Raw genomic sequence first — 27174 nt, 5'->3', positions numbered from 1 at the left:
CAGTTTTAAATATTTAGTTAATAGTTTATATATTGTGCACAGGAAAGGAAAAATCAAAATAATATTTTTTATTCAACTTGTTAAATTCAATTGATTTGTTTTTTTTTTCCATTTCGGAACCTCAATGCTTTTTCAGCAACAATGAAACCAAAAAAAAAAAAAAAACAGAGAATTGAAACAGAGTATAGATGGGGAAATCCCATAGAATTAAGCTTCCCAACCACGCAACTGGGTGGCTCGAGCGACTCGGTTAACTCCAAGGGTGAAAGCTCCCATACGGAGGTTGCAAGAATGAGTATGGCACATAGACTTGATGTTGTGAAAGGCTCGAGTCATGTACTTTTGCAGCTCCAGGTTCACTTTCTCCTCTTCCCACATGAACCCTTGAATGTTCTGCACCCACTCAAAGTAACTCACCGTCACTCCTCCTGCGTTTGCGTATATATCTGGAAGTATAATCACTCCTTTCTTCGACAGAATCTGGCAAATAATCAAACACACAGATTAGATTTCAATAGATGAGCTAGATAGTGTTGTTATCATCCTGCGTTACCTCATCAGCATCTGGATCGGTTGGATGGTTTGCTGCCTCTATAATGAACTTTGCCTTGACATCTCCAGCATTCTCCCTAACCAAAAAAAAATAAAAGAATCAGAAAGAGTTGTATCTCTTATGGATTTACTGAGAGAGAGAGAGTTGTTGTTCATACTTGTTGAGGACACCACCGAGAGCACAAGGAATGAGAACATCACACTCATGGAGCAGCAGCTCCTCCGAGTCCATAGCGTCTCCACCGCTGAAATCCTTGAGACTTCCGGTTGCGTCCTTGTGTTTCAGAAGAGCGTTGATGTCGATGCCTTCAGGGTTTCTCACCGCACCTGTAATGTCGCTCACCGCAACCACTTTCCCACCTTTCTCGTGGATCAGCTTAGCTGCCCATGTTCCAACGTTCCCAAAACCCTGTCATCACACACACCAAACCAAACCTCTCAACTCTCTAATACAACACTACTAAGACCATCATTAACGCAGGGTTCTTAGTATATGGTTCTTAGTATATGGTTCTTAGCAGAATATAAGAACCCGACTCTTAACTTTTTCAGTTAAAAGTTAAGAGTCGGCTCTTAAATCTCTTATTTAAGAGCCGACTCTTACCATTTTCAGTTAAAAATTAAGAGTCGGGTTCTTATATTCTGTTAAGAGCCCCGTCCTAAGAACCCCCGTTAATAATGCTTTAAGGCTCTTCTGGGATCGTACAAGACGATTTAGTAAAGATTTCAATTAAAAAAAATTTAAAAAACAAATTTGGGATTTTTATAAATAAATTCGAGGAGCAATGTCAATGTAATTTATTTTACAAAAATTTGGGGGAGCATAGACGAATGTTTCCTCAGGACCCCGGCCCTACTCTTTTAGACGTGAGATTAGAGTTTACCTGAAGAACAAATGTCAATCCCTGAATGGATTTGCCGTACTCAGCAAGAAGAGCTTCAGTAGCGTAGACCACACCACGTCCTGTAGCAGCTTCCCTACCAAGAGAACCACCAAGATCCTAACACCAAAGTGAATCAAACAATCAAAAGCTGGCAATCACAATCATAATTCAAAGAGCCTTTCCTTCTTACAATGGGCTTTCCGGTGACAACAGCAGGGGAATGACCATGAAACTTGGAGTACTCATCAAGAATCCAAGCCATGGTCTGAGCGTTGGTTCCCATATCAGGAGCAGGAACATCAGTGTGAATACCAATAAGATCATGGATCTTCTGCGTAAAGACACGTGTCAGACGCTCGAGCTCGCTCAAGCTCAAGTCACGAGGGTTGCACCCGATCCCGCCTTTAGCTCCACCGTACGGAATGTCAGCGACAGCTGTCTTCCACGTCATCAGCTGAGCTAACGCGTTCACTTCATCAGGATCAACCTTCAAAAAAATAAAAATCATAAAAATCAAAACTTTGGACATTCCCAATCCCTAGATCGTAAAAAAGAGATCAACCTCGGGATGGTATCTGATGCCTCCTTTCATGGGCCCACGAGCATTGTCGTGCTGGACCCTGAATCCGATGAAGGAGACGAGGGTGCCGTCGTCTTTGGGGATGGTGCACTCGACCTTGATTTCTCTGAAGGGGATCATGAGACTCCTCTCGATCTTCGAATCCAAGCCGAGGATCCGCGACGCGTGGCGGAAGTTCCTGTTCGTCGCGGCTAGAGCGTTCATGGCTGCTGAAATGGAGAAGATAACGCAACTTATCGAATCAAAGTGATCGAAAAGGGGATTGGAATCACTTTGATTTGATAGTTGATGGGAGGAGGAAAGGAGGAGAAAAGGAAGTGTATTTGTAGGGGAAGAGAGAGAGAGAGAGAGAGAGAGAGGGTGATGATTTTGAATCTGAGGCATTGGATATTTTTGGCGTCAGACGGAGACGACGACGAACCAGAGAGAAACTCTCTTATCCTTGAAAATGACTTTTTTGTCCCTTATCTATCTTAGTTGGCTTTCTTTTTTTAGCTTTTTCTTTCTTGCCTATTTTCTTTTTGTCTTTTTTTAAGTCAAACATATATCCAAGATCTCAGTCAAATTTTCCCAAAAAAAATATATTTAAAAATAACTAATTAAAGAAAATGACAAAATATATATATATGTTTTTAAAGGCAAAATAGATATACTCATCTATGTTAAGAATCCACATAAACAAAAAGAAGTTTAATATAACATCTAAAACATGTGACCAAAAATGAGTCAACAATAAAAAGATTGCGACTTTAATTTTCGCCATCAGAATTCGGCGTTACGAGAAACTATTTATAATGTTTGGGTTTCCAAAGATTAAGTGAAAAATATTTTTTACATTGAAAGAAAAAACATCTAAAACTTGTGTATGTGGTAGGTCTGGGCACGGATCAGATATCCGGGTTTTTGAAACTATTTGTGATTTGCTTCGTATGTCACGGATATCTAATTTTTCGATTTGCTTTGCTTCCGAAAAATACGGATATTTAGAAAAACGGATATCCAGAAAATAAATAGATATTTGCGGATATTTATGAATACTTACGGATATCTCATATGTTTTGATTAATACAAATACTCTTTTTTGCATGATATATATGATAAAAATTAAAAGAAGTAGTGAATCTACATAGTTTATAAATTTTTCGAACTTAGTTAACAATTATAAAAACACAAAACTTAAAAAAAAAATTATAATTGTCATAAATGTGTTCTTGTAATACTTTTATATAAATAATAATGTGAATAGAATTTATCAAATCCTATGTTAAAATAATAATTATATAATTTTATACATTAAAAACTTTAAATATAATCAAGATATACATGTACTTATATATTGCCGGATCGGATCGGATATCCGCTTTCCAAAATTTTAATATTTGTGATTTGCTTCGATTTTAATGGATATTGGTTTTTAGTATTTGTTTTGCTTCGAAAGTTTACGGATATCCGGAATTTTCGGATCGAATCGAATTAAATTTAACGGATAAAATGCCCGGTCCTAGTACGTGGGACTCCTAGAAAGGTTGAGGCTGGGACATAATTTTATTTGTTTGACTAGTTTTTTTGGATTTCTCTTTTACCAAATGGTTTCTTCTATGCATTTCTCTAAAATAGCTGAAATGAATGGAAAAATTATAAAGTAGTTGAACAGTAAAACAAAATAAAAAATTGAAATGAACGCAATTCATTTTCTCCACAATAAAAACAAAATGGTTTCACCTTTGATAAACAATGATGAGAGGGAAAGAATAAAAAGATGATTAAAAAAAATTTCACCTGATTGTTACGGTTTGAGTTGAACGGAGAGTAACTATGTTTTTCGCTATAGGCGACATAGATTTTTTGTTATAGTTTTAGATTTTATTGCTGTAGAATTTTATGGAAAGCACTAAAAAATTGCTTTGGATATTTGGCTCTGTAGAACACTTGTACAGCTGTAGGTTATTTCAAGAGCTGTGGTTTCAAAAAAAAATTTAAAGCTTCGTTGTTCTAAATTTGGTGCTGTAGAAATAAATAGAACCGTAGACAGCACCTACAGCAACTACCAATCACCCCCTGTCACAACCATATTCTTTTTTTTTGGATGATACATATATATTTGCGACTCATGTCCGTCATATTTATACATATTTATACATATTTAATTACTTATACAGATAAGAAATTATAATTATAATTTGTTTGTAGTAATCATTATTCATTCACACTAACTTATATTTTTTTCTGGTAAACAATGAGATAAAACATAATCAAACAGCACTATGATCACTAATCTATGTTCATTCATAATATTGGTTTTTGAATTGATGTAAAAAAAATTTCAATCAAAAGCCTGTGTAGTGCATCTATTGTTAATTTTCTAAACAATCAAAAGAATTGAAACATTACAATGAATGAAGAAATTGCTTGTGCTGTAGTTGAATCTTGGACTATTGTCCCAAACCCCAGTCCTTAGTCCTTCATCAAAATGTTTTTTTCCTTTTCTTTGAACTGATAACAGTTGCAAGCAAACTGTTTTGTCCACAAATCAATATCGCATGTGAAACATACTTGTATCTCTCGAATAAAACTCTCGAATCAATGTCGCATGTGGATCACATTACCATTCAGACATGTAATATGGATAGGTTACGGTCCAACGAACCCTATTTAAAAAAATTGGTTTGTTAATCAATACTCCCTCCATTTCATAATAAGAATGTTTAAAGTTTTTCATACGGATTAAGAAAATTAGTAATTTTCTGTTGTATCCCTATTTAATACATTGTTTTGTTTGATTTTTAATTAATGATTTAAAACTAAGGGTAAAAACTGAAAATTTTATATAATATTTGCATTAGAATAGTAAAACGACACTAATGAAATAATTTAGAAAACCTAAAATGACACTAATATAAAACAGAAGGAGTGTGTGTTAAATTGTTCAGCACTCTCAGTTATGAAGCTTGATGTATTTTATTATAATGTAACAAAAATTACACAAGTCTCTACTCTTCCTTTACATACAGAGAGAGAGGACTTTTCAAAAAAAGTTTCAAGAAGAAATAATGCAAGACATTCATTTATACACATAAATTTTCAGCCAAAAAGTAAAGAATAATAGTTATGAGATGGGTGTGGTTTAGTAAGCGGGAGGAGGGAGGAGCCACAAGGAGCCTTTGATGTAGCCGAGGGTAAGGAAACCGTTAGCTTCGTTTTTGTCGATGTCTTGTGTGTGGGCCACTCTTTTCTCTTTGTGTGATCCTGGTCCCGTGCACATGTATTCTCCATAGAACACCGTCCTATCATTCATAATACCAAAAAGTTTTATCTTGTCTCATCACTAAAGTTGGTCCTTTATAGCTTTCTATTAAATTTCTAACACTGCACAATAAATATAATCCTATAGATAATACAAAATGAACTTACTTGTCATTCTCGCGGTTCCTGTTCTCTTGCCATCCGGTTGGGTTGACGACACTGGACATCTCAGTGTAGGCATACACGACCTTAGGGTGGCTCATCCATGCCCTACCCAAATAGATCCCCGTTCCAACTCCAGTAATCTTGCAATGCACGAATGAATACCCATTCTGCTGGTTTTCACTCTGTCGATTGTGTGCTGTGATCACTCTTAATCCATCTCCAACAGCGTGCAATTGCGTGTTCTATAAGTATTAAGAAAAATCTGTTAGTGTAAATGTTAATCATAGTATATATGAGTTAAATAAGATCAAACTAATAAGTAAAGGCGTGTTTGTACCAAGTACAAGGAAGCTCCTCTTCCGAAGATAAAATCATAGGTTCCCTCGATGTAACAGTCCTTGAAGAAATGGTTGCCTATATCATCACAAAGAGTGTCTTGAAAACCATAGAATCTGCAGTTGTAGAAAGCCGCTTTATCGCCGTTAATCCTCATAGCGAGCGCTTGTCCTTGTGTTCCTGCTTTCGGCATTGGAGCAGTATTCTATATACATAGAAAAAAACTCATATATATGCATTAGATTAATATTAATATATATATATAATATAATTTACTAATGAACCTAAATATTCGTACTTTAACGTGTAAGTTGGCTGCCACAAAATATTTGGCCCAGATGATAAGCGTCGCACTCTCCATGGTTCCGAATTTAGAGGCCGTCCCGTCGAAAGTCAAGTTCGTTTCTGCACCAGGTTTACCCATCAATGTAACGAATGGTCGACCTACGTCGACTGTGACTTTCTCATGGTATACACCAGGAGCCAACTTGATGATCACACGCTTTGTGTTCCCTATCGGAATGCTCTTGATCGCTTCATTAATTGTCTTAAAATCGCCGCCTCCTTCTTGATTCACCTGCATTGAATTTTTATATTATCCTCCGTTGAAATTTATAATATGCATGGTGTTGTGTGTCTAATTAATTCAGTTGAATTGATATGAACATGCAAAAACCGTACCAAATGAGACGACACAAAACCGACCTAAGACAGCGTGTCAAACCGAACCAAATGATATCCTATTTTGGTCAGGTTTTATATTTCAAAAACAAAAGAACTGAAAAGCCGTAAACCTATTCAAGAGGAATAAAATCTTACCTTGATGATCTGTGGCGATGCTTCAGCTGCATCCAGCACGGGGTCAAGTGTGCCTCGTCTCGCTGAATAGGGTTGAACGTTGGCCTTGAACCATGCCTCGACTTGGGCTTTGTCTTCTGGAATCGGAGTTGTATCGTCGGCTACAACCGCCGGTAAGGCAAAAATAACGAGAAATGCAATCATGGTCAGAAAAATGTAACCCATCTCTTATTTTTATTTTTTATTTATTTTTAAGATAAAAGGAAAATATATAATATATATAAGTAAAAAGAAAAAGTGTTATTACTAGTTTTATAAAACTAGTTTTATTGAAAATGGAAGAGATGAAGCCTTGGAAGGACTTTTATATGCCTTTGGGATATCGTCTATGACCGGTAATATCTCTCTTTTTTACTATTCTCGCTTGTGGTTTGTACTCATTTAGTATTTTTAACATTTAATTTTCATAAATAGTATTTTCTCACCGCACTTGGTGTGCGATTCATGTGGAAATCAAGTAGCCTTTTGTAAAAAAATATATATTTATTTGTATATTCTTCACATAATTAACGTGTATATAGTTTCGGTTATAACTAATCAAGATTTAAAGGTCAATGATAAGAAGAAAAAAATCATGTTATACAATTAATAAATTATTTCATTTAAATGAATTATGTATGTTGTCAAAAAAATAAATGAATTATGTATAACTGCTGAAACTGCATTGTTTAAGAAACCTCAAGCCTTACGTTCATGAAAGCATCTGACTTCATGGAGTCTTTCCTACAACCGGTCTAAATAAATCTAGGCGTCGGTTATTGGTTTAGATTCCAGTTTAGAATCTGGGTCGGGTCGATTTAATGCATCTTTACTTTGTAAGGGTTTTATCTGATTTGTCATTTGGATTTGTGTTTTTAACCAATCTAATATGAGATTTGTTGGCGAAACCCAAATAAAAGAAAACACAAAGTTATTTTATCATCAAAAAGGTAAAAATGAAAAAGTAAATATGTCAGAAAATCATTGGTATATACCATGCCATCAGAACTTCTTTTTTTTTTTGAGTGAATATCATATATACGAAAGGAGCTTACAAAAGGGTTTATAAACTAGATTTTGCTAGCATCGTGCCATCAGAACTCCGACAACTCTTTCATCATAAATAATAATATCATGTGTTTGTCGTTGTAGTGGTTAATTGTTTAAGTTTTTAAACATGAGTAGAAATGACCGGTTAGTCAATTACATATATATATATATATATATATATATATATATATATATATACGTTCATTGTTACGACTTACGAGGAATTTGAAATGTATATCTGTACGTGTAAATCAATTTATGGAGGATGTCATATAGAGGTTTCTATTTAATCAATAGACAATTAGACTATGATTATCGATGGTGGGAGGAGGCTTCTTACGCGTGGATCCCATCACTTTTTTGCAAAATCCATGCTTTAATGTCGCCAAATAAAAAACGTTTCACAGGGATTTGTTGTACTGTTTGCGAACCCCACAGATACGTGACGATCCGCGATTGTTACATTTTTAAAAAAATAAAAATAAATAAATCAAGAATCCAAAAACGTTTTTACCGGTAATCATGCTCTTAAGTTTTGTTCCAATCTTGTCCAGGTTTTTTGTACAACAATATTTGTGCTGACAATAATTAATAAAAATTTTTAGCCGGAAAAAAAAAATCATGCTCTTAAGCTATAATAAAAGTGCCTTATTGTTTATTGTATATTTAATCAATAGATATTTTGCTAGTGGTACGTAAAGAAACGGTTTGATATGCTATTTCAGATTCTGCGCAAAATTAAGTCAGTCCATTCTTTTTGGATATCTATACAAATATGTCTCTGTTTTCAGCTTATTTACATATCTGAAGAGAGTTTATCTTTAATTTCACATTTTTTTATGGATTAGTCTAACCTTTCTATAGATCCATAATATCCCAGATTAAACATATATTTCATGAAAATGTTTTTCTCTTAAAATACAATATTTTTTTATTCTATATACTATATTAATACATTATATATATATATATATATATATATATATATATATATGAGTGTATCAAATCCTCTTTGATGGAGTGTAACATAAATATATTGTTTACTATAGACGTCTCATGTAGTCATGTGGTACGAAATAAGAATACCCGATTTGTTTGGAGATTTGTGCGAGTTTGAGTATATGATTTTTGGTCTCTGTAAGACCGCACGTTCGTAATAACGATGGTGTATGCATACAATTCTACGAACGTGAAATAAGATTAATGTCTTACGAATATATATAAAGTATAAAATCAAACTTTAAATTCCCAACACGAAATAATAGGCGATCTTCAATCACAGTAATAATATATATAATAATTATATAAATTAAGGGGCATTGGGACCCCTAGGACAAGATACAGGGGTTATGAATTATCGTAACGAAACCAAAATTACGCAAGTCTCATCTAAGAAGAGAGGACTCTTGGAAAAAGATTATCAACTCAAATAGGAAAAGTACACCGATTTACATACTCTCGGTGAATAAGTATATACGTATAGTTTTTAGTTTTAAACTAGATTCATATCGAAGCCGAAACAGCGGGAGGTGGGAGAAGCCACTTGGATCCTTCAATGTAGCCGAGGGTAAGGAAACGGTTAGCTACAATAGGGTCAATCTTTTGTGTGAATGGAACTCTCTTCTCTGTCTGTGATCCTTCTCCTTGGCACTTGTACTCTCCATAGAACACGGTCCTGTCAACAAAAATAAATCCATCTTAGATATCGATCCGGTGCGGCATGTATAAAAACCATAATGGCCCAAGTAAGAGCCGACTCTGAAGACCTTAAGCAATTCAGTAAAGATTTTGTAATTTTTTTGTAAAAAGGTAATTTATGAACCTATGTTTATATATATATATATTAACTCAAAAAAATTTGAAACCCAAAGTATATGTTTCACTTAGTTATTCCCAAAACCGGCCATGTGTTCGGACTGTTTGGGTCTCATCACAATTTTTTAATGTGACATGAGCATATTGGACTTACTTGTCATGTGCGGCTATCTTGTTTTCTTGCCATCCGGCTGGGTTGACGACGCTGGTCATCTCGGTGTAGGCGTAGACAACCTTAGGGTGGCTCATCCATGCCCTACCCAAATAGATTCCTTCACCAACTCCAGTCACCTTGCAATGCACGAAAGAGTATCCGCTCTTCTCTTCTTTGCTCTTTCCCGCATGCGCTGTTATCACTCTAATGCCATCTCCCACCACGTGCAATTGCGTACCCTTAATTAGGTACGTATAAGAGATGTCAGACTTCATATATTACGAATGACAAAGACGACATCATAAAATGTATTATTGTACGTACCAAGTAAAGAGAGGTCCCACTTCCGAAGATGAAATCGAATGTCCCTTCGACGTAACAATCCTTGAAGAAATGGTTTCCGGTATCGTCACAGATTGTGTCTTGGAATCCGTAGAATTTACAGTTGTAGAAAGCAGCCTTGTTCCCGGAGATTCTCATAGATAAGGCTTGTGCTCCCTTCGCTTTACCATCCGGTGCCGGCGCTGTATTCTAAGTATGCAAAAAAAAAAATATGTAAGCATTTGTTGATTGGTATCTACATTTTGACTAGTACCATTAACATAAGTTGTAGTATAAATATATACCTTAACGATGATGTTGACAGCCATGAAATAATCGGATAAGATAATGAGTGAGGCGCTATCTACGGTGCCATACTTGGCAGCAGTACCATCGAAAGTAATAACCGGCATGGCCTTGGGATCTCCCATCAATGTAATGAAGGGTTTGTTTCTGTCGATGGTGACCTTCTCTCTGTATTCGCCAGGAGCTATCTTGATGATCACACGCTTTGTGTTCTCTGCAGGAACGCTCTTTATTGCGTCCATTAGTGTTTTGAATTCACCTCCTTTTGGATCCACCTGCGATTACATTATTTCAAAATTTTGTAATTAAATAGTTTTACAAGGTTTGGTTATTGTTTTTAGGGGCAAATGTTAGGTTTGTTTCATACGGTGATGGTACGTGGCTCAGCCTCAGCAGCTACGAGAGCAGGATCTAAACCTTTACGCGCAGGCAAAGGCGCTACGTTGGCTTCGAACCATTGCTCCACTTGGACTTTGGCCTCTGGAATTGGTGTTGCATCATCTGCCAACACCATCGGTGTAACAAACACCACCACCAGGGCTAATAATATGGACACGTTTGTGTATCCCATTTTTTTTTTTTTTTTTTTTTTTTTTTAAAAAATTTAAAAAAAAAATATTTTTTTTTTTTTTTTTTTGTGAATGATTTAACGAGAAGATGGCCATGGGCATATATAGTGTTACAGGAATCGGATAATGTTAAGAGTTTCATTCTGTTTGCTATTATTATATGTGGTTATCCATTTTTATTTCTCCCTATAGTTTCTCTTAACTTTTTCTTTGTGACCTTTTTCGGAATATATTTACTTCTTCAAAGCTGAGGCTAATATTTTTATGTATTATTGGTTTATCTTATGTTAGGATAACCAATCATTACTTCCTCATCTGTTTGAGGCTATTTTTGAACGTGTTTTTTTATCTTATGATTGATCCCAAATAGAGAAATTTAAATAATTCCTATGGACTGTATTATTTGCTTCTTCATAAAACTTTCATACTACCATACTACCAAAGAAGTAATTACGTGATAAATCTTGTGCGTAACTTATTAATAATTTTTAATTTATTTTTAAAAGTCAAAGTCAATATTCTATGACATATATTCTCTTAGAGGATGATTATTGGGAAGTTCTTAAGGCGATGTTCCTACCGGAATATAAGAATCCGTCTCTTAACTTTTAACTAAAAAATCTAAAAATTTTCTTTTAAAACTCTTATTTAAGAGTCGGTTCTTAATTTTTTTAATTAAAAGTTAAGAGACGGGTTTTTATATTCCGTTAAGAACTTCGCCCTAAAAACCTCCCAATAATCATGATCTTGCAACTAAAACAAATTGCAACTGGTTTTTTTTTTTGTGTAAATAAATTGCAGCTGGTCGGTGAATAGAAAATGCTATGTTAATTAAACCGGTGGGTTGGATATTAATTTAAATGTCCTATTGATGAATTATGTTTAAAAAATGTTTATATATCGATGTTTGGTAAATGTAACGTGAGTTATATAGTATATGACGACAGATAGAGCACACTAGATTTTGAATATGCTGACCATAACTTATAATAAGTCTCATCTCATATTGGACGTGGCCCGGTAGTGGGCGGGAGTTTTGACCAACTCATAGATAATTTGGAATTTTTGGTTCGGGGTCAGTTCACACCTTATCGGGTCCGGATCGGATCGGATCTTAGATAGTTTGATCCAATAGGGTAATTAGAGGTTGTCAATTTGGATTCGGTTCGGTTACGGATCGGGTTCGGTTAGGGTCATGTCGGGTCAAACCCAAAACATATAGAAAATATCTATCTAAAAATATTTAAATACTCTAAAAATATGAGAAACTTTATCTAAAATCTGATCAAAGGACATGAAAAATATCCAAAATTTTATCTGATTATCTGAATTATATTTTTGAAAATGTAAATTTTTATCTGAAACCCAAAACCATACCCAAAAACTAAGATTTGAAACTTAAAAATATACGCATTATACCAAAAATAAACTAAAATACCTATGTACACCTAATATATACTAGAAGTTTCGGGTTTTCGGGTACCCCACTCGAATCTCGGATTCGAGTCGGATCGGGTCGGGTCCAAGATATGCGGGTCTTTCACAACAAGACCCAAAAGGATAAAAAGATTGGGTTGGTTTCGGATTGGGTCGGAATTTTTTGGGTTGGTTTCGAGTTGGGTCTTCGGATCCGAGTAAAATGCCAGGCCTGCTTCTAACCAACTCCAACATAACAAAATAAAATTATAATAAAATAAAATATATTTTGTTGTCAAATAATAAATAAAATATTAAAGTCCACTTTCATGCTAATTTGAAAATATCTGAATTAGTAAAGATTCAAAGTAGTTAGTGTATTGAATAACACCGGCTAAAAGTTAGTGTATGCTTTTGGTATTCCGTATTATTAAATTAAATTAAATGAGAAATAATTTAATATTAAATAATTTAAAAGTTCGTTTATTCAAACCTCTCTGTTCTCTCATTTCATCTTCTTTCCGGTGCACAAAGCCAGAGGTTGAAGAAAGATTGGAGGCGATCGAAGTGAAATGCAAAAGCTAGGGTTCGAAGACGCGAGACACTACTACCCAAGCGGCACAGAGAAGCCCTACAGCGACCAGTCACCGTACAGAGGACAGTCGTCGGCGACTATCAAGAACACGGCGTCAACGAGCAGATATCACGAGGAAGATCAACCTTACGTGGAGATCTCTCTAGACATCCACGACGACTACGTCTCCGTGTACAGCTTGAAGTCGCCTGACCATATAGGAGGCACCGGATCGCTTCTGAGACAAGGCCGTCCGGGGAAGAGCAACTCTGTCCTGAAACGCGTAGCGTCATCGTTTTCGACCGAACTGAAACGAGTTGCTTCTTCCTCCGTCTCTTCTTCCTCGGCGAGAAAGCCTCCGCGTCCGCCGCTGTCTAAGTTCCGGCGCTCGAAGTCTAGAGCAGAGCAAGCGCTCAAGGGTCTCAAGTTCATCACCAAGACCGATGGCGTCGCGGGCTGGCCTGGAGTTGAGAAACGGTTCCATGATATCACCGAGAACACCTACGGGTTACTACACCGTTCGAAGTTCGGTGAATGTATAGGTAAAGCAGAAGCCAAGTTTCAAACTTTTTAATCATGGAACTCTTTTAACCAACGGGTCTTGGGCTAGATGCACTTGAGAGATAATCCCAAATATGGTGAACCCGCAGTTCGATCCCCATTGGCCACCAGATAATTTAACATTACATTTTTGGAACCCACAGAATAGTGGATTGACCTTAGTCGCCGGACACTGTGGTATATCAAAAAAAAAAACTCTTTCTAAGTTGAAGTTTCAATGCAGGGATTAATTCAACGGACTTTGCTTTGGCATTGTTCGATGCTTTGAGAAGGAGGGAAAATGTGAATGGAGATTCTATAAACAAGAATCAGCTTCAAGAGTTTTGGAAGCAGATTACTGATCAGGATTTTGACTCGAGGCTACGACTTTTCTTTGCTATGTAATGTTTTCTTGAAACCATTCTTTTATATATCCGTCAGGTCTCCAGGGGATTAGTCGGTTGGACATCCATCCGCCGGATACCCGGGTTATAAAAAACCATATCTTAAATGTGGTATGAATTGCAGGGTGGATAGAGATGCCGATGGAAAGTTAAATGAAGCCGAAGTAAAAGAGGTAGAATCTTTATTTTTTATAGTGATGATGCTTTATGTGATCTTCATAAGTATTTTTTGTTTTCCTCATCATGTACAGATTATAAGTCTAAGTGCCTCTGCAAACGAACTGGAGAATATTCGGAGACAAGCGGATGAATATGCTGCTTTGATTATGGAGACATTAGATCCCTATCATTACGGGTACATCATGGTATGTGAAGTTTTGTGAATGAGGTTCGTTTTATTTCTCTTATTTAGTTAGAAAAAATGTCTAGTTTGTGAGTGTTTTTTTGATGTGTTTGGAGTCGCTAAAATGCCAAACAGATAGATAATCTCGAGGTGCTACTGCTGCAAGCTCCAATGGAGGATATAAGAGATGGGGAGACTAAGAACCTGAGCAAGATGCTAAGTCATAACCTCAGAGTATCACAAAGTAGGAATCTCGGGGAGCGTGTTTATAGAGGGGTGAAGTATCTCGTGTTGGATAATTGGAAGAGAGTGTGGGTGATGGCTCTATGGATAGGTGTTATGTCCGGGCTGTTCGCGTGGAAGTTCATGCAGTATAAGAAGAGATCCGCTTACCAAGTTATGGGAGTTTGTGTTTGTGCAGCCAAAGGAGCTGCAGAGACCCTTAAACTAAACATGGCTTTGGTTTTGTTACCAGTTTGTAGGAACACCATCACTTGGCTCCGGACCAAAACCATGTTAAGTGCTGTTGTTCCCTTTGATGATAGCCTCAATTTTCACAAGGTAATGTTAGAATAGTTAAAAAATAGTTTCAGATTAATTATAATATGAAAGCTTATGATTGAATGTTACATAGGTTATAGCAATAGGAATTTCAGTTGGAGTAGCAATCCATGCCACATCTCACTTAGCGTGTGATTTCCCCCGGCTGATTGCTGCAAATGAAGAGACGTATGAGCCAATGGTTAAGTATTTTGGGGTACAGACAAAGAGATATATGGACTTTGTGCAGTCCGTGGAAGGAGTTACAGGGATTGCAATGGTTATACTAATGACTATAGCTTTCACATTGGCTACACCATGGTTCAGACGCAATAAGCTCAAGCTTCCTGGACCACTGAAGAAAATAACCGGCTTCAACGCCTTCTGGTACTCTCACCACTTGTTTGTTATCGTCTACTCGCTGCTCATTGTTCACGGATACTATGTTTACCTAATCAAGGAATGGTCCAAGAAAACGGTTGGTGACTTATTAATTACTAGGCTCTGTACAAAGTTGTAACTGATGCAAACTGATTTTGGTTTTCATGTGGTCTATTAGACATGGATGTATTTGATGGTGCCAGTGGTTCTTTACTTGTCTGAAAGGCTGATTCGTGCGTTCAGGTCAGGCATCGAGGCTGTTTCCATACTAAAGGTATAATCTATTATAAACATTTCTCCATTGTTATATACAGGAACATACATATTCATTACCTTAAGTTCTTCAACAGGTTGCTGTGTTACCAGGGAATGTCTTGTCGCTTCAAATGTCAAGACCAAGCAACTTCAGATACAAAAGCGGACAATACATGTACCTCAACTGTTCTGAAGTTTCTTCATTAGAATGGTATTAATAAAAATTAGTCATATTATTATCTGAGACTGAGAGACATATATATATATATATATATAGAAGCACACTGAAAAGTGGTTTGCATATAAACAGGCATCCATTCTCAATTACCTCGGCTCCAGGTGACGAGTACCTCAGTGTCCACGTCAGGGTTCTAGGAGACTGGACAAAGCAATTAAGACAACTATTCTCTGAGGTACTCAACTCCATTTCTCCACTAAACGTAAACACAAGAGTTCAATTGGGTCTAATTATGTGTTTCATTCGTATGGAATATGATCCTCAGGTGTGTAATCCACGCCTTCCTGATGAAAACAGACCGAACATAGCTGACCCGAGGCTCCTGGATAACATCCCTGAGTAAGTCTTATCAATATATATCCATCAGTTACATAAGATGATCTCAAAATGACTTAACTCTGAAACTGTGATCTCTTTAGTTTTCCAAGAATCCTAATTGACGGCCCATATGGAGCACCAGCACAAGACTACAAGAATTTCGAAGTTGTTCTACTCGTGGGTCTAGGAATCGGAGCTACTCCAATGATAAGTATTGTCAAGGACATTATCAATAACATAAAAGGCAATGGAGACATAGAAGAAGGACGAAACAGTAACCGAAGACAGTCACCGATTCACAGCATGGTCACACCTCCTCTTTCCCCAGCGAGAAGAAGTGAGACGTTTAGAACCAAGAGAGCATACTTCTACTGGGTCACAAGAGAGCAAGGATCTTTTGACTGGTTCAAGAACGTGATGGACGAAGTGGCCTTAACAGACCGAAACAAGGTCATTGAGCTGCATAATTACTGCACCAGCGTCTACGAGGAAGGAGACGCGAGGTCTGCACTGATCACGATGCTCCAGTCGCTGCACCACGCTAAGCACGGAGTGGACGTTGTGTCTGGTACACGTGTCATGTCCCATTTCGCTAGGCCGAACTGGAGAAGCGTTTACAAAAGGATCGCCGTGAAGCATCCCAAGACTAGAGTCGGTGAGTTTCATACAACCACACTCATACACTGATGCATATGAAGTCAGTCCAAAATATATGAATCTGTTTGATCTGTTTTGACAGGTGTGTTTTACTGCGGAGCAGCTGGATTAGTGAGAGAGCTACGACACTTAGCACTGGATTTTTCTCATAATACTTCCACCAAGTTCTGTTTCCATAAAGAAAACTTCTAAAACTAAAGTTATAAGATATATATAGTTATAAGGCTCTAAGAGACTTGAACAAGCTTATTGAGTTATTGGATTCATGGTTGAAGAACTTTGTATAGAAATTGTACAGATACTGTGATTTAATACAGTTTTGGTTCTTGTACAAACTAATCATGTTTGTATCATTCAACGCAAATGCAGAACATTATTACCTTTTCTCCGAAGTTCAAGTCTCTTCGAGATAGGATATTGACTTGTTCCTCCTCTCCTATACGCTGTCTCAACGCAAACGCAAAATGTATTAGAACTCTTTTGTTTAACTTTCACAATCATCTGTACTGAGAGGAGGCAGAGTCTTACCATGAAAGCTCACTTATGCTTTCGTTTCAGCCTCTGAAAGCTGGGTTTCATGAGCTGGCTTGATGAAGTAGTCTGGTGGTTTGAAACCTGACTAGTCTGAAAAGGAATCAGAGGCTTCTTCTGAGACAAGACTGAGACATCCGGTGAAGTTTGACTACTTGTGACAACTACGCTTGGTGATCCAACTTTCCCTCTCATCTTTCTCGGAGCTTCAAGTCTTTCCAATATCATAGACGTTTTCATATCCGCCTGCTTGTTGTTAGGCGACAGAAATGGGCGGTTTGTATTTGGTTTGGGTGTAGTCAAAACCGGAGAAGGAGACTTCATGCGAACCTCAGTGACTACTAGTTGTTCCCATTCTTTAGTAATGGAAGCTGTTGCTTTGTCTTCTTCATCAGTTATCTGAATTTCCTGACGCGTTTCTTCTTCTCTGTGTGGATTTGTTATGCATTGGAATGTCTGTGCCATTGAAACTACAGGATCTGAAACAGCTGAGCTCACTTCGCATGTTGCGTCGTCCAAGTTTGAATGTAGTGAACTGCCACAAACAACAAAACTTAAGAGAATTGTAACAGATGGGAGGTTAGCATTGAAAATGAGATAAAGGAAGAGAACAATCACCCAAATTGAAGACTTTCTTTCACAATGAGGTTCAGTTTTTGGTGGAAGCCTCTGTTGTGAGTCAGAGGATTGTAGTCTTTTGATTCAATCTGCTCAAGTAGCAGAAAAGAAAAGAAAAGTTAGGAATTACACAACTATATATGACTATCAACAGATTGTAATGAAAGCGACCTCTAACAAAGCGCCTTTGACAGAAATCTCGACTTCTCTAGGAATAGAGGATCCAGCAAACTGACTGACACTGGAGGAAGTAGGAAGGACTTCCTCTGACCCTGCCAATCTCTGCAAACAGATTTCTTGTTAAACTAAGAAACTAAACAAATTCAGGTCATGACACAAATTTGTTATATCACAAGGAGAGTATTAGTCAGAATGCTACTGTAATTTTATCAAGGTAATGAATATTTACCCTCAGAAGCATTGGACCGTTTTCTGACGGTTGAAGAATGTAATAACAATGAAATTCCACGACTTGCCTGGTGTCCAGATTACAGTCCGAAGAACAAACCAAGCCTTGGTCCATTGAGTATAATGCACCACATAGTCCCTGAAAAACTGCATTTCTAGCTGCTTAGGAAAAGCTATGAGGCAATACTGCAATGTGGGTTTCTTTAAGGAAACAGTCTGCTTACTCTGAGTGTTCAGATCTGGTTGATCCATCTCTTCTGAAGAATCTTCCGCTTCATGACAAGTTGAAGGGTTTACAATGTAAGGCCTCCCAATAATTATGCCTATGTCAAAGTACAGTTGAATCAAGTTCTCTATTGTGGAGGAATGAAACGTAGTCAAAAGATGAGAGCTAAAAAGCGTTACCTTCATTAATAGAAGTTAGATTAGTCCTCTCAATTACTGTGAAATCAATCTGGGAAGAGATTGGGTGAAGTTTCTGGAGGCTATCTACTGAAGGCAAAAACAGAACAGTTCTCTCACCAACTTTCACAGAACTTTCAATAACATCATACTTTCCAAGATCATGATTGGTCACAGAGCATTGCAGCTTCTCTGTTGTGATTTCCACTGAATCTCGTACTGGGATTCCATGACACCTGCATGTCTGTAAAAAGCAACAAAGAGGATGACAAACTGTAGTGGACAAATCATTAAGCTGAAGTGATATATATAATATGAAGATATCCAATATCCGCCTAAGAATGCTAAGTGCAAGCTTATTGAGAGATAAAATATTCAAATTTAGGAAATAGCTCAGTTGGCTCAGTACTTGACAAGGTTTAAATCCGTCGACAATCTGATTTGTGGCTGCACTTAGATTGCAGACGATCTTGTTCACTGAGCCAACAAGGTTACGTTTGAAGATAAATTGGACCTGCAGTGATTCTCCACTGTCATCCTTTAGATCCTGGAGCCATTTATTTTCAAGGCCACGAAGTGATTTTCCATCTGAAATTCATTAAATGGATCAGCATCCTATCTCCAGAAATGTTTGAACTATCCTTGTGTTGCCTCATGATTACAGATAACAGATTTAAATGATTAAACTAGTCTGTGAAAATCTCAAGGCTCCAAAGGAAAACGACTCCAGAAAAAGTAAATGAGAAGCAGCTAGTTATTTGGAACCTACCTGGGATGCAAGTCTGAAATGAACAATTGTCAAGATCCGAGAGACATCTGAGGAATCTATTAGTCTTCTCCTGCGTATAGCTCAGATGACTTGCTCTCTTGTCAAGCAAAAGAAACTCAACCGACACACATTTATCTGCTGCATCCTGAAGCAAAAAAAAAAAAAGACTTAGAACTGAGAAAACAAGCTATAGATAAAGCACTAACAAATATAGTATTCGGCTAACCATAAGAGTGTTCCTCGCTTCAGAATCCATATCTTCAGGGAAGCATGAACTCAGTACGATAACTTTCCTCATGATGTCTCTACCTCCCCACGAGTACATAGCTCGATCACACAGAACACTCGATAGCTTAAGATCTATGAACAATTCATCACTATGACTCTCAGGAAGCTATACAGTGTAATCGATAAGTAAAGAGAGGAAGTGAAGAGACACCTCTGCAAGATATGGCTCCCGATTCATCGATCTCAGGTACAAACGCATCCATAGGCAAGCTGTTAACAGCGTGATGGAAGTCGCGAAGGCAGAAGTTTCCACTGGGAGTGTACGCAACTTTCAACTGCTAGATCCATCGAAACGTAAACAAACCACACACAATCAACGATCGATAAGAAAGAGAGTTTAACCTGATCGTTTCCAGAAATCGGATCCTTCTGGATATAACACAAACCAATCCGATCAGCGAGAGAATCTACCGGAGACGAAACGGCGTGTAGATTGGCGAGATTCAGAAACGACTACAAAATTCGCAATTCGAGAAGAAACAATCGATTTCGAGGTTCATACACGAATACGAGAATCGAATTCGATCTACAATAGATTTGAGCGATCAACGAACAGAAATTCTACTGACAGTGGAAAGAATCATAGCGATAGAGATACCTGCTTTAGATCTCCGATCAGGGACGGCGAGATGTTGCGCAGATCCAAGACGAAGCATACTAGCACCATTCTCAGTCAATCTTCGTCTCCTCCCACGAGCGATTCGCGCCGAGAAGGGAATTTGAAAAGTGAAAGCAGAGTGAATTAAAAGAAAGACGATCATTTTACATTTCAGTCCCTATACTTCCCGGAATATTTGGGGTTGCCCTACAAACTCTTCAAAATAACAATTATTTCCAATTAGACATAACTAATTCTCTTTTGGCCCCAAAACTTTATTCTCGCTGTGGTATTACTCCGAAGTTGAAAACTTAGAATATATGAACTGAAGATAAAAGAGTAGTACTAATGTATGTATACTCTTTAGATAACCAAGAATATTCGAGGGAGACATGGTATTACAAATCCAAAAATGAATCAGCCAACCCAAAAGTAATAATATATATAAAAAAAAACCTTTAAATCTAATACCCTTCAGTGGCACGTATGCACACTCTTCAGTTATCTGTAGACTCATCTGAGCTCTGAAGAATATCACGAACGAAGTTGATGAAAGAGCAGAGCCCACCCAAGAAGTTATGGTCAATGACGCCGTTACCATCATGAACATGAGCGAAATCCACCAGCTTCACTTGTGCTCGAGCACCATCATCGTGTATGGATTCGTTCTCATAGATTATCAGAATCGAACACGAGTTGAAATGGTAAAACGTCTGGTTCTCAAACCAGGTCTTGAGCTCCAGCAGCTGCGTCAAGACCCCGTTGGAACCTCCGTAGACGCTTGACGCAAAAGCAGAGTCGGGCTTCGAACTTGTGTCAGAGAGTGTGTTGGATGATACAAACTTCCGAAGAGCCAACCTCACGCCGTCGACTTTGATCCCGTTCAGAAGCTTCCTGTCTGGCTTCCAGAAACTCAGCTCTTTGTGGTCATACACCTCGAAGCCAGAGATCCTGAAACCGGAGGAGACCGTGGTGCTCCTAGCGTCTTTCCTTAAGCATTTTTGGATGTATTCTTCGGATGCTTCAGGGTACCATGTTCTTGAGCCCATCTTGACATCCATCACCGATGGCTTAGAGTACTGGGAGAGAAGATTCTCCAGGACAATCATGGCTGCTCCATCAGAGCCTTCGACAGCTTGAGTGCCGTGATAGACAGGGAAGTATCTACGGATGTGATCTGGAATCTCTGTGTTTGAGGAGAAAGATTCGTAGAACTTCACCTCGATTTCGCCACGAGAATCCCCCTGGAGGGGCTTGAAGAACCTGCCCTTGTCGTCGACAAGGGGACCGGGCTTCCCATCTTTAGCAATGTGTCCTGCAACCTGGTGTTCAGGGGCCTTCAGATGCATCTTGACAGAGTATGATGAAACCTAAAGATTATAAAATATCCAAGAACACATAATGAGATCAGTAACTTCAGTTTTCAATCAGACAATAAAGGTTCAGAAAGAGTCAATGAGTCCATCACAGGCAAACATTCACATTCTTTGCTCAGAAACTTAGGAAAGGTTACAGCTTTGCGAATCAATCACATTCTTTCGAAATTAGCAATAATCGCAGCTAATAAAGGTTACTAATTGAGCTATAAAAACACCATCACACACACATAAATGAGAATCCATCACATCATAGTAATTGCAGAGCTGAAATATTCTAACTGAGATTCTGAATCAATACCACAAGTCCCATCGATGAATAAGATTCGGCTTCTTCAATTCTCTTCTCATTTTATAAAAATTAAATAATAAAAACGAGAAAAAAATCCATCAACGCTTGAAGAACAAGAGAAAATAAAGTGAAGGAAACAAAAAAAAAAGAACCTAAATAATAAAATTCCACGAATCCAGCTATCAATTAAAAAGTTACTTTTCGGGGGATCTATTGCTAAAAACGCAGAAAAAGCTAAGAACTTTTAGCAAAAAGGTAGGATCCTAACGCAAACGCAAACAAACTTTATGGATTTAAGTAAAAACAGTAAGGGAAGAACATTTGTGGTTAAACCAAGTAAAGATTTTTACCGAACAAAATTTAGAAAAAACAAATCGTGACGGAGGAACGATGATGAGGAAGACGATAACAAGGATTACGATTCGCAGATGAGAGAGCCTCGTCGCTGTTTGTTTCTTTTTCGAGGCACCGAAGCGATCTATCTGGATGAATATATATATATATACATTAATTTAATAATTACATTAATTCTTATTGGCTCTTTTATTTTTATTTTTTTAATAAGTTGGATGTGGAGGTCGAAAACTCAACACGGTTGGTGTTTATCTACGACATGTGTCGTACTTTAAAATTGGAAAATAATAAACAACATTAATTCAAAAAAAAAAAAAAAAGATAAAATCTGGATTACCTTTAAGACGTTTTTATTATAAATGAAACTGGTCAAAATTACTAAAATGTTTTATAAATAATTAAATAGACATGTATATTGTTATGATTAACTAATTTAGATTTAGAGTTATATTTGAAAGTAGAGTTTTAGGCACTGTTTTTAAAAACGGACCGACCCGATGGTTGGACCGGGGTCGACCATGAACCGGTTATATAGCCGGATTGGTCTAGTAATTGGTTCGACCATGAACCGGCCATATAGCCGAATTATATTTCAAAGTTATTAAACCAATAAAAATCACTAAAACTATCAAAAATCTATAAATCATCCATATAAACAAGAAACTAATTTATATTTATAATATCTTATGTTCAAAATTGATTTATATTTTAACTATGCATCATGTTTACTAATATTACTTTTACATTTACATACTAAAAAAATATTAAACCATATTATTGAACCAGGTTTGACCCGGTCGAACCATATTGAACCGTGATCCAAAATATTTTCGGTTCAGCTTCCGGTCTGGTTTTAAAAACACTGGTTTTAGGATATCTTTATTCCTACTACATAATTTACTCCAAAAATAGAGTGGGAAATGAAGCAAGAACAAACAATAAAAAATCACTCCATGGAGAGTGATCTTTTACGTTTTGTTCATACTTCATTTTCCACTCTAGTTTTTTATTAAATTATGGAGTAAAGATGGAGATGGTTTTAGGGTGACATTTAGGATTTTTTAAATAAATAAAATACTTCAAAATTTAAAATAAGAATTCTAATAATAGTTTCTAAAAGAATTTTTGGATTTTAAAATAAAATTTTGAAAACAATTGAAAAAAAATGTTTGGAAAAAAGTTTTGAAATTTTGAATTAAAAACATATTATAATTTTTTTAATTCTTTGTTATTTATATTTATCTACTCTATTAAAATAGAGTCCTAAATTTATCTACCATTAATGTTGTCATTTAAGTTTTGAAATGTTTCAAGTTTGTTAGAAAGCTGCTTAATTTATGGACTATTTCAAGATTGTTACAATCTAATTATTATATAACACACTGCTATTACAAATGGAACCGGACAATTTCCATTAAACCAACATTAAAATCTATTAAAAGTAAACCAATATATTAACACGATTTAATTTAATTATGGATGTACTCTATTATAAGTATAACAAACGAATTACGTTATATGTATTATGTTAATATAGACCGACTGTATATATACAATTATATTAGCAATACAATAACTTTGATTTGGACCTCTTTTACTAAAGATGATACTTGCTCTAAGTAGATTTATAAGTTTCTCATCGACATAATATCATCACACAAAGAATATGTATGTGTTTGGTTCCTCTTTTCGTAAGTAGATAGATTAGATATGATCTCTTTTTACACCTTATTTTCGTGCAATATGTTAATTTGCTCTAACTTACTAAAAATTTTAAATATTTTTATACAATAACATATTAATTAATTTTGTAATTAGTAATATAATATTGTTATAAATCAATGTTACTAAACTTTTACTATAAAACAAGAAAATAAAAATTATATACTATTATTTATAAATTCTATAATTATATTCTGTGTTATATAAAAATAGAAGTGCTATATGAATTAAATATGAAAAAATTCTATTAAATAGGTAAATTAACAAAAACAATTTAAAAAATCATCTAAATAAATTATCACTCATCATTAAAGTGGGTTAAAATTTGTAAACTATATAAGATTTTTATACAAAAATAAATAAATTAAAATATGTTAAACTTTAATATCTACAACTATATATTATCTTTTTATTTATTTTTAAACTCTCAACAATATATTGTTTAAAAATTTTATATAAAAATATAATAGTATATAATAACCTTTAGTTCATATACTATTTAAAAAGTATGTTATTAGAAAACTATTAAATTTTAGTAATTCATTTAAAATATTAATGACAAATCAAATTTTAATTATATTTTTTATTTTAATTATAAAGAAATATGTTGACAAAAAAATAGAAAATATTACCAAAATTCAAATAATTTTTTATATGATAGTGTAGTAATGTAGTAACAAAAACAAATTCAAAATTCATGTAATCTTCCAAACTGAAAAATAGTTGTGTAATTTTTAAAATTTTCTTGACAAAATATAAAATTTTAAAAATAAATATTCAAACACAAAATGATATATTTCAAATTTTACAAAAGATAAAATCATAGATAATAAAGAATAACTTTTTGAAATGCACCAAGAAAAAGAAAACTATATATGTTGTAAAAATTAAAGAAATCTAATATTTTGAAATCTTAATTAAAAATAAAAGAAAAACTCAATATCATAACATCCAAAATATCATATATCAAAAAAATTTACTAAAATAATGTGTTATATGCTACTATATATAAAATCTACTAAAATAATAGGGCTATATTATTTAAACAAAATAGTGTTTTTCCTTATAAATCACGCTAAATACTAAAATAATATATGTTAAAGTACATTTTTTAAACACAACATGTAAATATAAATTATCTTAAACATATTTCTTTTCTATAATATAAATAAATAAAATTTTAAAATGTATTATAGAAAAATGTATAAATTAAAAAAACGTATTTTAAAGGAGATAATCTATTTGATTATTTTATATTGTTATTTTATTGGACCTAACTCGAAAATATATTAGTAAATAACAAAGTAAAATGTATGAAACAAATCACTATATGTTAATAATGTCGAATAAGAAATATAAAATAAATTATGAGTTACACAATATATAATAATAAAATGAAATTTGTATATTTAAAACATTTGTAATAATATCAAATATATTTATAAAATAAAAAATTATCCGCACGGACGTGCGGGTTAAAATCTAGTATATCTATAAAGTAAAGATAAAACGGCATTTGACCTTTTTAATACAAAAATTGGTCATTTTCTACTTTTATGCTCTTTTGGTTGAAAAACATATTTTAAAATCATTCGAGAGAATTGCCATGAATGATAACTTCAATTTTAAATTGATTAGTGACATTCAAACAAGATATTAAAAATTTTACACTTGGCACTTAATTAATTGCATATGTTAATATATATTGCATCTACAAAATATAGAGCATATATATATACACAGATTTCATTTCAAAAAGAAAATATATATATATATATATATATATATACCCAGAATTATATTTGAAAATTGCAGTGGATTGTTTAGACAGAAAATATTACGTTGCTTAAGTAAACTTTGCCTTAAACGATATAAATAACAAGATAACTGTACTTCAAAAATTAAAGGTTAGGTTGGACCCGTTCAAGGAATATCAACTCGTTTTGACCTTTCTCAACACGTCTGATGCACCTATACTACATTATTTCTCTTCTTAGATACCAAAAAAAAGTCGTAAATGAAACACAATCTCTTAATATCGAGTGTTTTAATGAGAAATCAAAGCAATCATTAAACTTAGGAAACAAAATTGGCAAAAGAAAAAAAAAGAAAGTAAACCACATGTGGCGGAGATGTCGATAAAGCCAAAATTATTGAATTTGACAGAGAAAAAACATGCCATGCATCGGAAATTTATGAGTGTGGACATTGGACAATATCATAAACAACCCGGTTTAGCCGACTATATAGACTAATCACCGACTAACTAATGCTTACGTAGCAAAGCCCTGATTATCATGAGATTCGTTATGTACGTTATAGATATATATGTTCTTTTTTTTGGGATCAAAAGTTATGGATATATGTTCAGATGTTCTAGCACACACATTAACTATAGAATTGTAAAGCTAAACGACTACTATAAGCGTCTTCTTGAAAGATAAATGAAGTTGATGAGGTTTAAGATTCTTTCAAAAAAAAAACTGAAAGAATCTTAAACCTCATCAGCTCCATTTATCTTTCAAGAAGATGCTTATAGTAGTCATTAGGAAATACAAAATGAAAGATGCAACTCTATCTGGTGTCTTTTGGGTTGGAACACTGTATTGAGAACATATATACGCCTAACATTCTCCCGATATTCCATAGATATTTAACCTTGTCAATATACAATAACTTAGAAAGAACATTCTGTGATATACGCATAATATGCTAATAATTTTATTTTAATATCCATTTACTGTGTAATGGAAATTAGTTACAAAAACTACTGTGGATAGCTCGTAACCAAGAGTTTATGATTTGTAATCTTTCCATTTATCTATGACGGTGTAATCTCCTATATAAGGAACCTCTAATCCAGCTCGCGGCTCAACTCCTTTGGTGGTCTGATTCAACAATAATCTAAGGTTAAAAGGTAATTCAAAACCTAATAACCCATAATCGAACATGGATTGATTGATAAAGAATGAAACCCTAAAACCCTAATCTTTATGAATCAAAACCATAGGGTAATAGATCAAAAATCCTAATTGAGTAAATCAAAGCTCTAAAAGTTCGGTACCCCAGACCCTAAATCATGTTCCTACATGATTAAAACACCAACTCGGTTTTTACAAGTTAAAATCCGATAAACTCTAACCATATATCTATAAACCCTAAATAATATAAGTATTAGAATTAATTATACTATAATTATCAAATCACATGTTAAAACCCCAATCGAATATTTTGAAATCAAAACTGTTTTTGGTTTTGATCATTGAGGTTTTACATCTGATTGAATCAGATGCTATGTTGCTAGAATTGTTTGACCGTTAAATTGATAGATTTATTTT

General features: G+C 35.1%; 6 protein-coding genes across 13 annotated transcripts; 1 reads left to right on the top strand and 5 right to left on the bottom strand.

Annotated features, from left to right (window-relative positions):
- Positions 1-46: 46 nt before the first annotated feature.
- LOC106313607 (glutamate dehydrogenase 2) lies at positions 47-2434 on the bottom strand. The gene is made up of 6 exons (XM_013751468.1): positions 1999-2434; positions 1627-1923; positions 1437-1553; positions 711-961; positions 554-629; positions 47-480 (listed from the first exon to the last, which is right to left on the bottom strand). Exons 1-6 carry the CDS (start codon positions 2398-2400, stop codon positions 208-210), a joined length of 1416 nt encoding a protein of 471 aa, XP_013606922.1. The 5' UTR covers positions 2401-2434; the 3' UTR covers positions 47-207.
- Positions 2435-5064: 2630 nt separating this feature from the next.
- On the bottom strand, positions 5065-6889 carry LOC106316555 (probable pectinesterase 49). The gene is made up of 5 exons (XM_013754449.1): positions 6580-6889; positions 6059-6337; positions 5762-5965; positions 5428-5666; positions 5065-5300 (listed from the first exon to the last, which is right to left on the bottom strand). Exons 1-5 carry the CDS (start codon positions 6781-6783, stop codon positions 5141-5143), a joined length of 1086 nt encoding a protein of 361 aa, XP_013609903.1. The 5' UTR covers positions 6784-6889; the 3' UTR covers positions 5065-5140.
- Positions 6890-8923: 2034 nt separating this feature from the next.
- Positions 8924-10886, bottom strand: LOC106316444 (pectinesterase PPME1). The gene is made up of 5 exons (XM_013754336.1): positions 10611-10886; positions 10243-10518; positions 9941-10147; positions 9617-9855; positions 8924-9322 (listed from the first exon to the last, which is right to left on the bottom strand). The coding sequence occupies exons 1-5, from the start codon at positions 10812-10814 to the stop codon at positions 9151-9153; spliced, it is 1098 nt and encodes a 365-aa protein (XP_013609790.1). The 5' UTR covers positions 10815-10886; the 3' UTR covers positions 8924-9150.
- A 1877-nt stretch (positions 10887-12763) lies between these two features.
- On the top strand, positions 12764-16740 carry LOC106318706 (respiratory burst oxidase homolog protein A). The gene is made up of 12 exons (XM_013756802.1): positions 12764-13344; positions 13587-13743; positions 13871-13919; positions 13998-14111; positions 14225-14650; positions 14724-15107; positions 15189-15284; positions 15361-15476; positions 15576-15678; positions 15769-15842; positions 15923-16476; positions 16561-16740. Exons 1-12 carry the CDS (start codon positions 12801-12803, stop codon positions 16668-16670), a joined length of 2727 nt encoding a protein of 908 aa, XP_013612256.1. The 5' UTR covers positions 12764-12800; the 3' UTR covers positions 16671-16740.
- LOC106318707 lies at positions 16610-20299 on the bottom strand. 5 transcript variants are annotated; one of them, XR_001265365.1, is made up of 14 exons: positions 20093-20299; positions 19837-19947; positions 19646-19769; positions 19433-19566; positions 19207-19351; positions 18847-19025; positions 18441-18681; positions 18260-18358; positions 18037-18182; positions 17799-17909; positions 17628-17716; positions 17007-17544; positions 16859-16921; positions 16610-16645 (listed from the first exon to the last, which is right to left on the bottom strand). XR_001265365.1 is itself a non-coding variant. In XM_013756806.1 (13 exons), the coding sequence occupies exons 3-12, from the start codon at positions 19695-19697 to the stop codon at positions 17016-17018; spliced, it is 1725 nt and encodes a 574-aa protein (XP_013612260.1). In that variant the 5' UTR covers positions 19698-19769; positions 19837-20020; positions 20093-20299; the 3' UTR covers positions 16746-16921; positions 17007-17015. The 5 variants fall into 5 exon arrangements, 4 of the variants coding, with proteins under 4 accessions (XP_013612260.1, XP_013612257.1, XP_013612258.1 ...); XM_013756806.1 differs by lacking the exon at positions 16610-16645 and having other exon boundaries at positions 16746-16921; positions 19837-20020; XM_013756803.1 differs by lacking the exon at positions 16610-16645 and having other exon boundaries at positions 16746-16921.
- A 96-nt stretch (positions 20300-20395) lies between these two features.
- LOC106318708 (inositol polyphosphate multikinase alpha) lies at positions 20396-22245 on the bottom strand. 4 transcript variants are annotated; one of them, XM_013756808.1, is made up of 2 exons: positions 22170-22245; positions 20396-21462 (listed from the first exon to the last, which is right to left on the bottom strand). In XM_013756808.1, the coding sequence occupies exon 2, from the start codon at positions 21439-21441 to the stop codon at positions 20590-20592; it is 852 nt and encodes a 283-aa protein (XP_013612262.1). In that variant the 5' UTR covers positions 21442-21462; positions 22170-22245; the 3' UTR covers positions 20396-20589. The 4 variants fall into 4 exon arrangements, with proteins under 4 accessions (XP_013612262.1, XP_013612264.1, XP_013612263.1 ...); XM_013756810.1 differs by having other exon boundaries at positions 22111-22239; XM_013756809.1 differs by having other exon boundaries at positions 20396-21459; positions 22109-22186.
- Positions 22246-27174: the final 4929 nt, after the last annotated feature.

This window comes from Brassica oleracea, chromosome C9 (genome assembly GCF_000695525.1).
Source record: "Brassica oleracea var. oleracea cultivar TO1000 chromosome C9, BOL, whole genome shotgun sequence".
Taxonomy (NCBI): Eukaryota; Viridiplantae; Streptophyta; class Magnoliopsida; order Brassicales; family Brassicaceae; genus Brassica; species Brassica oleracea.
Note: the sequence above shows the minus strand (reverse complement) of the source record. Positions and strands in the feature narration are given on the sequence as shown.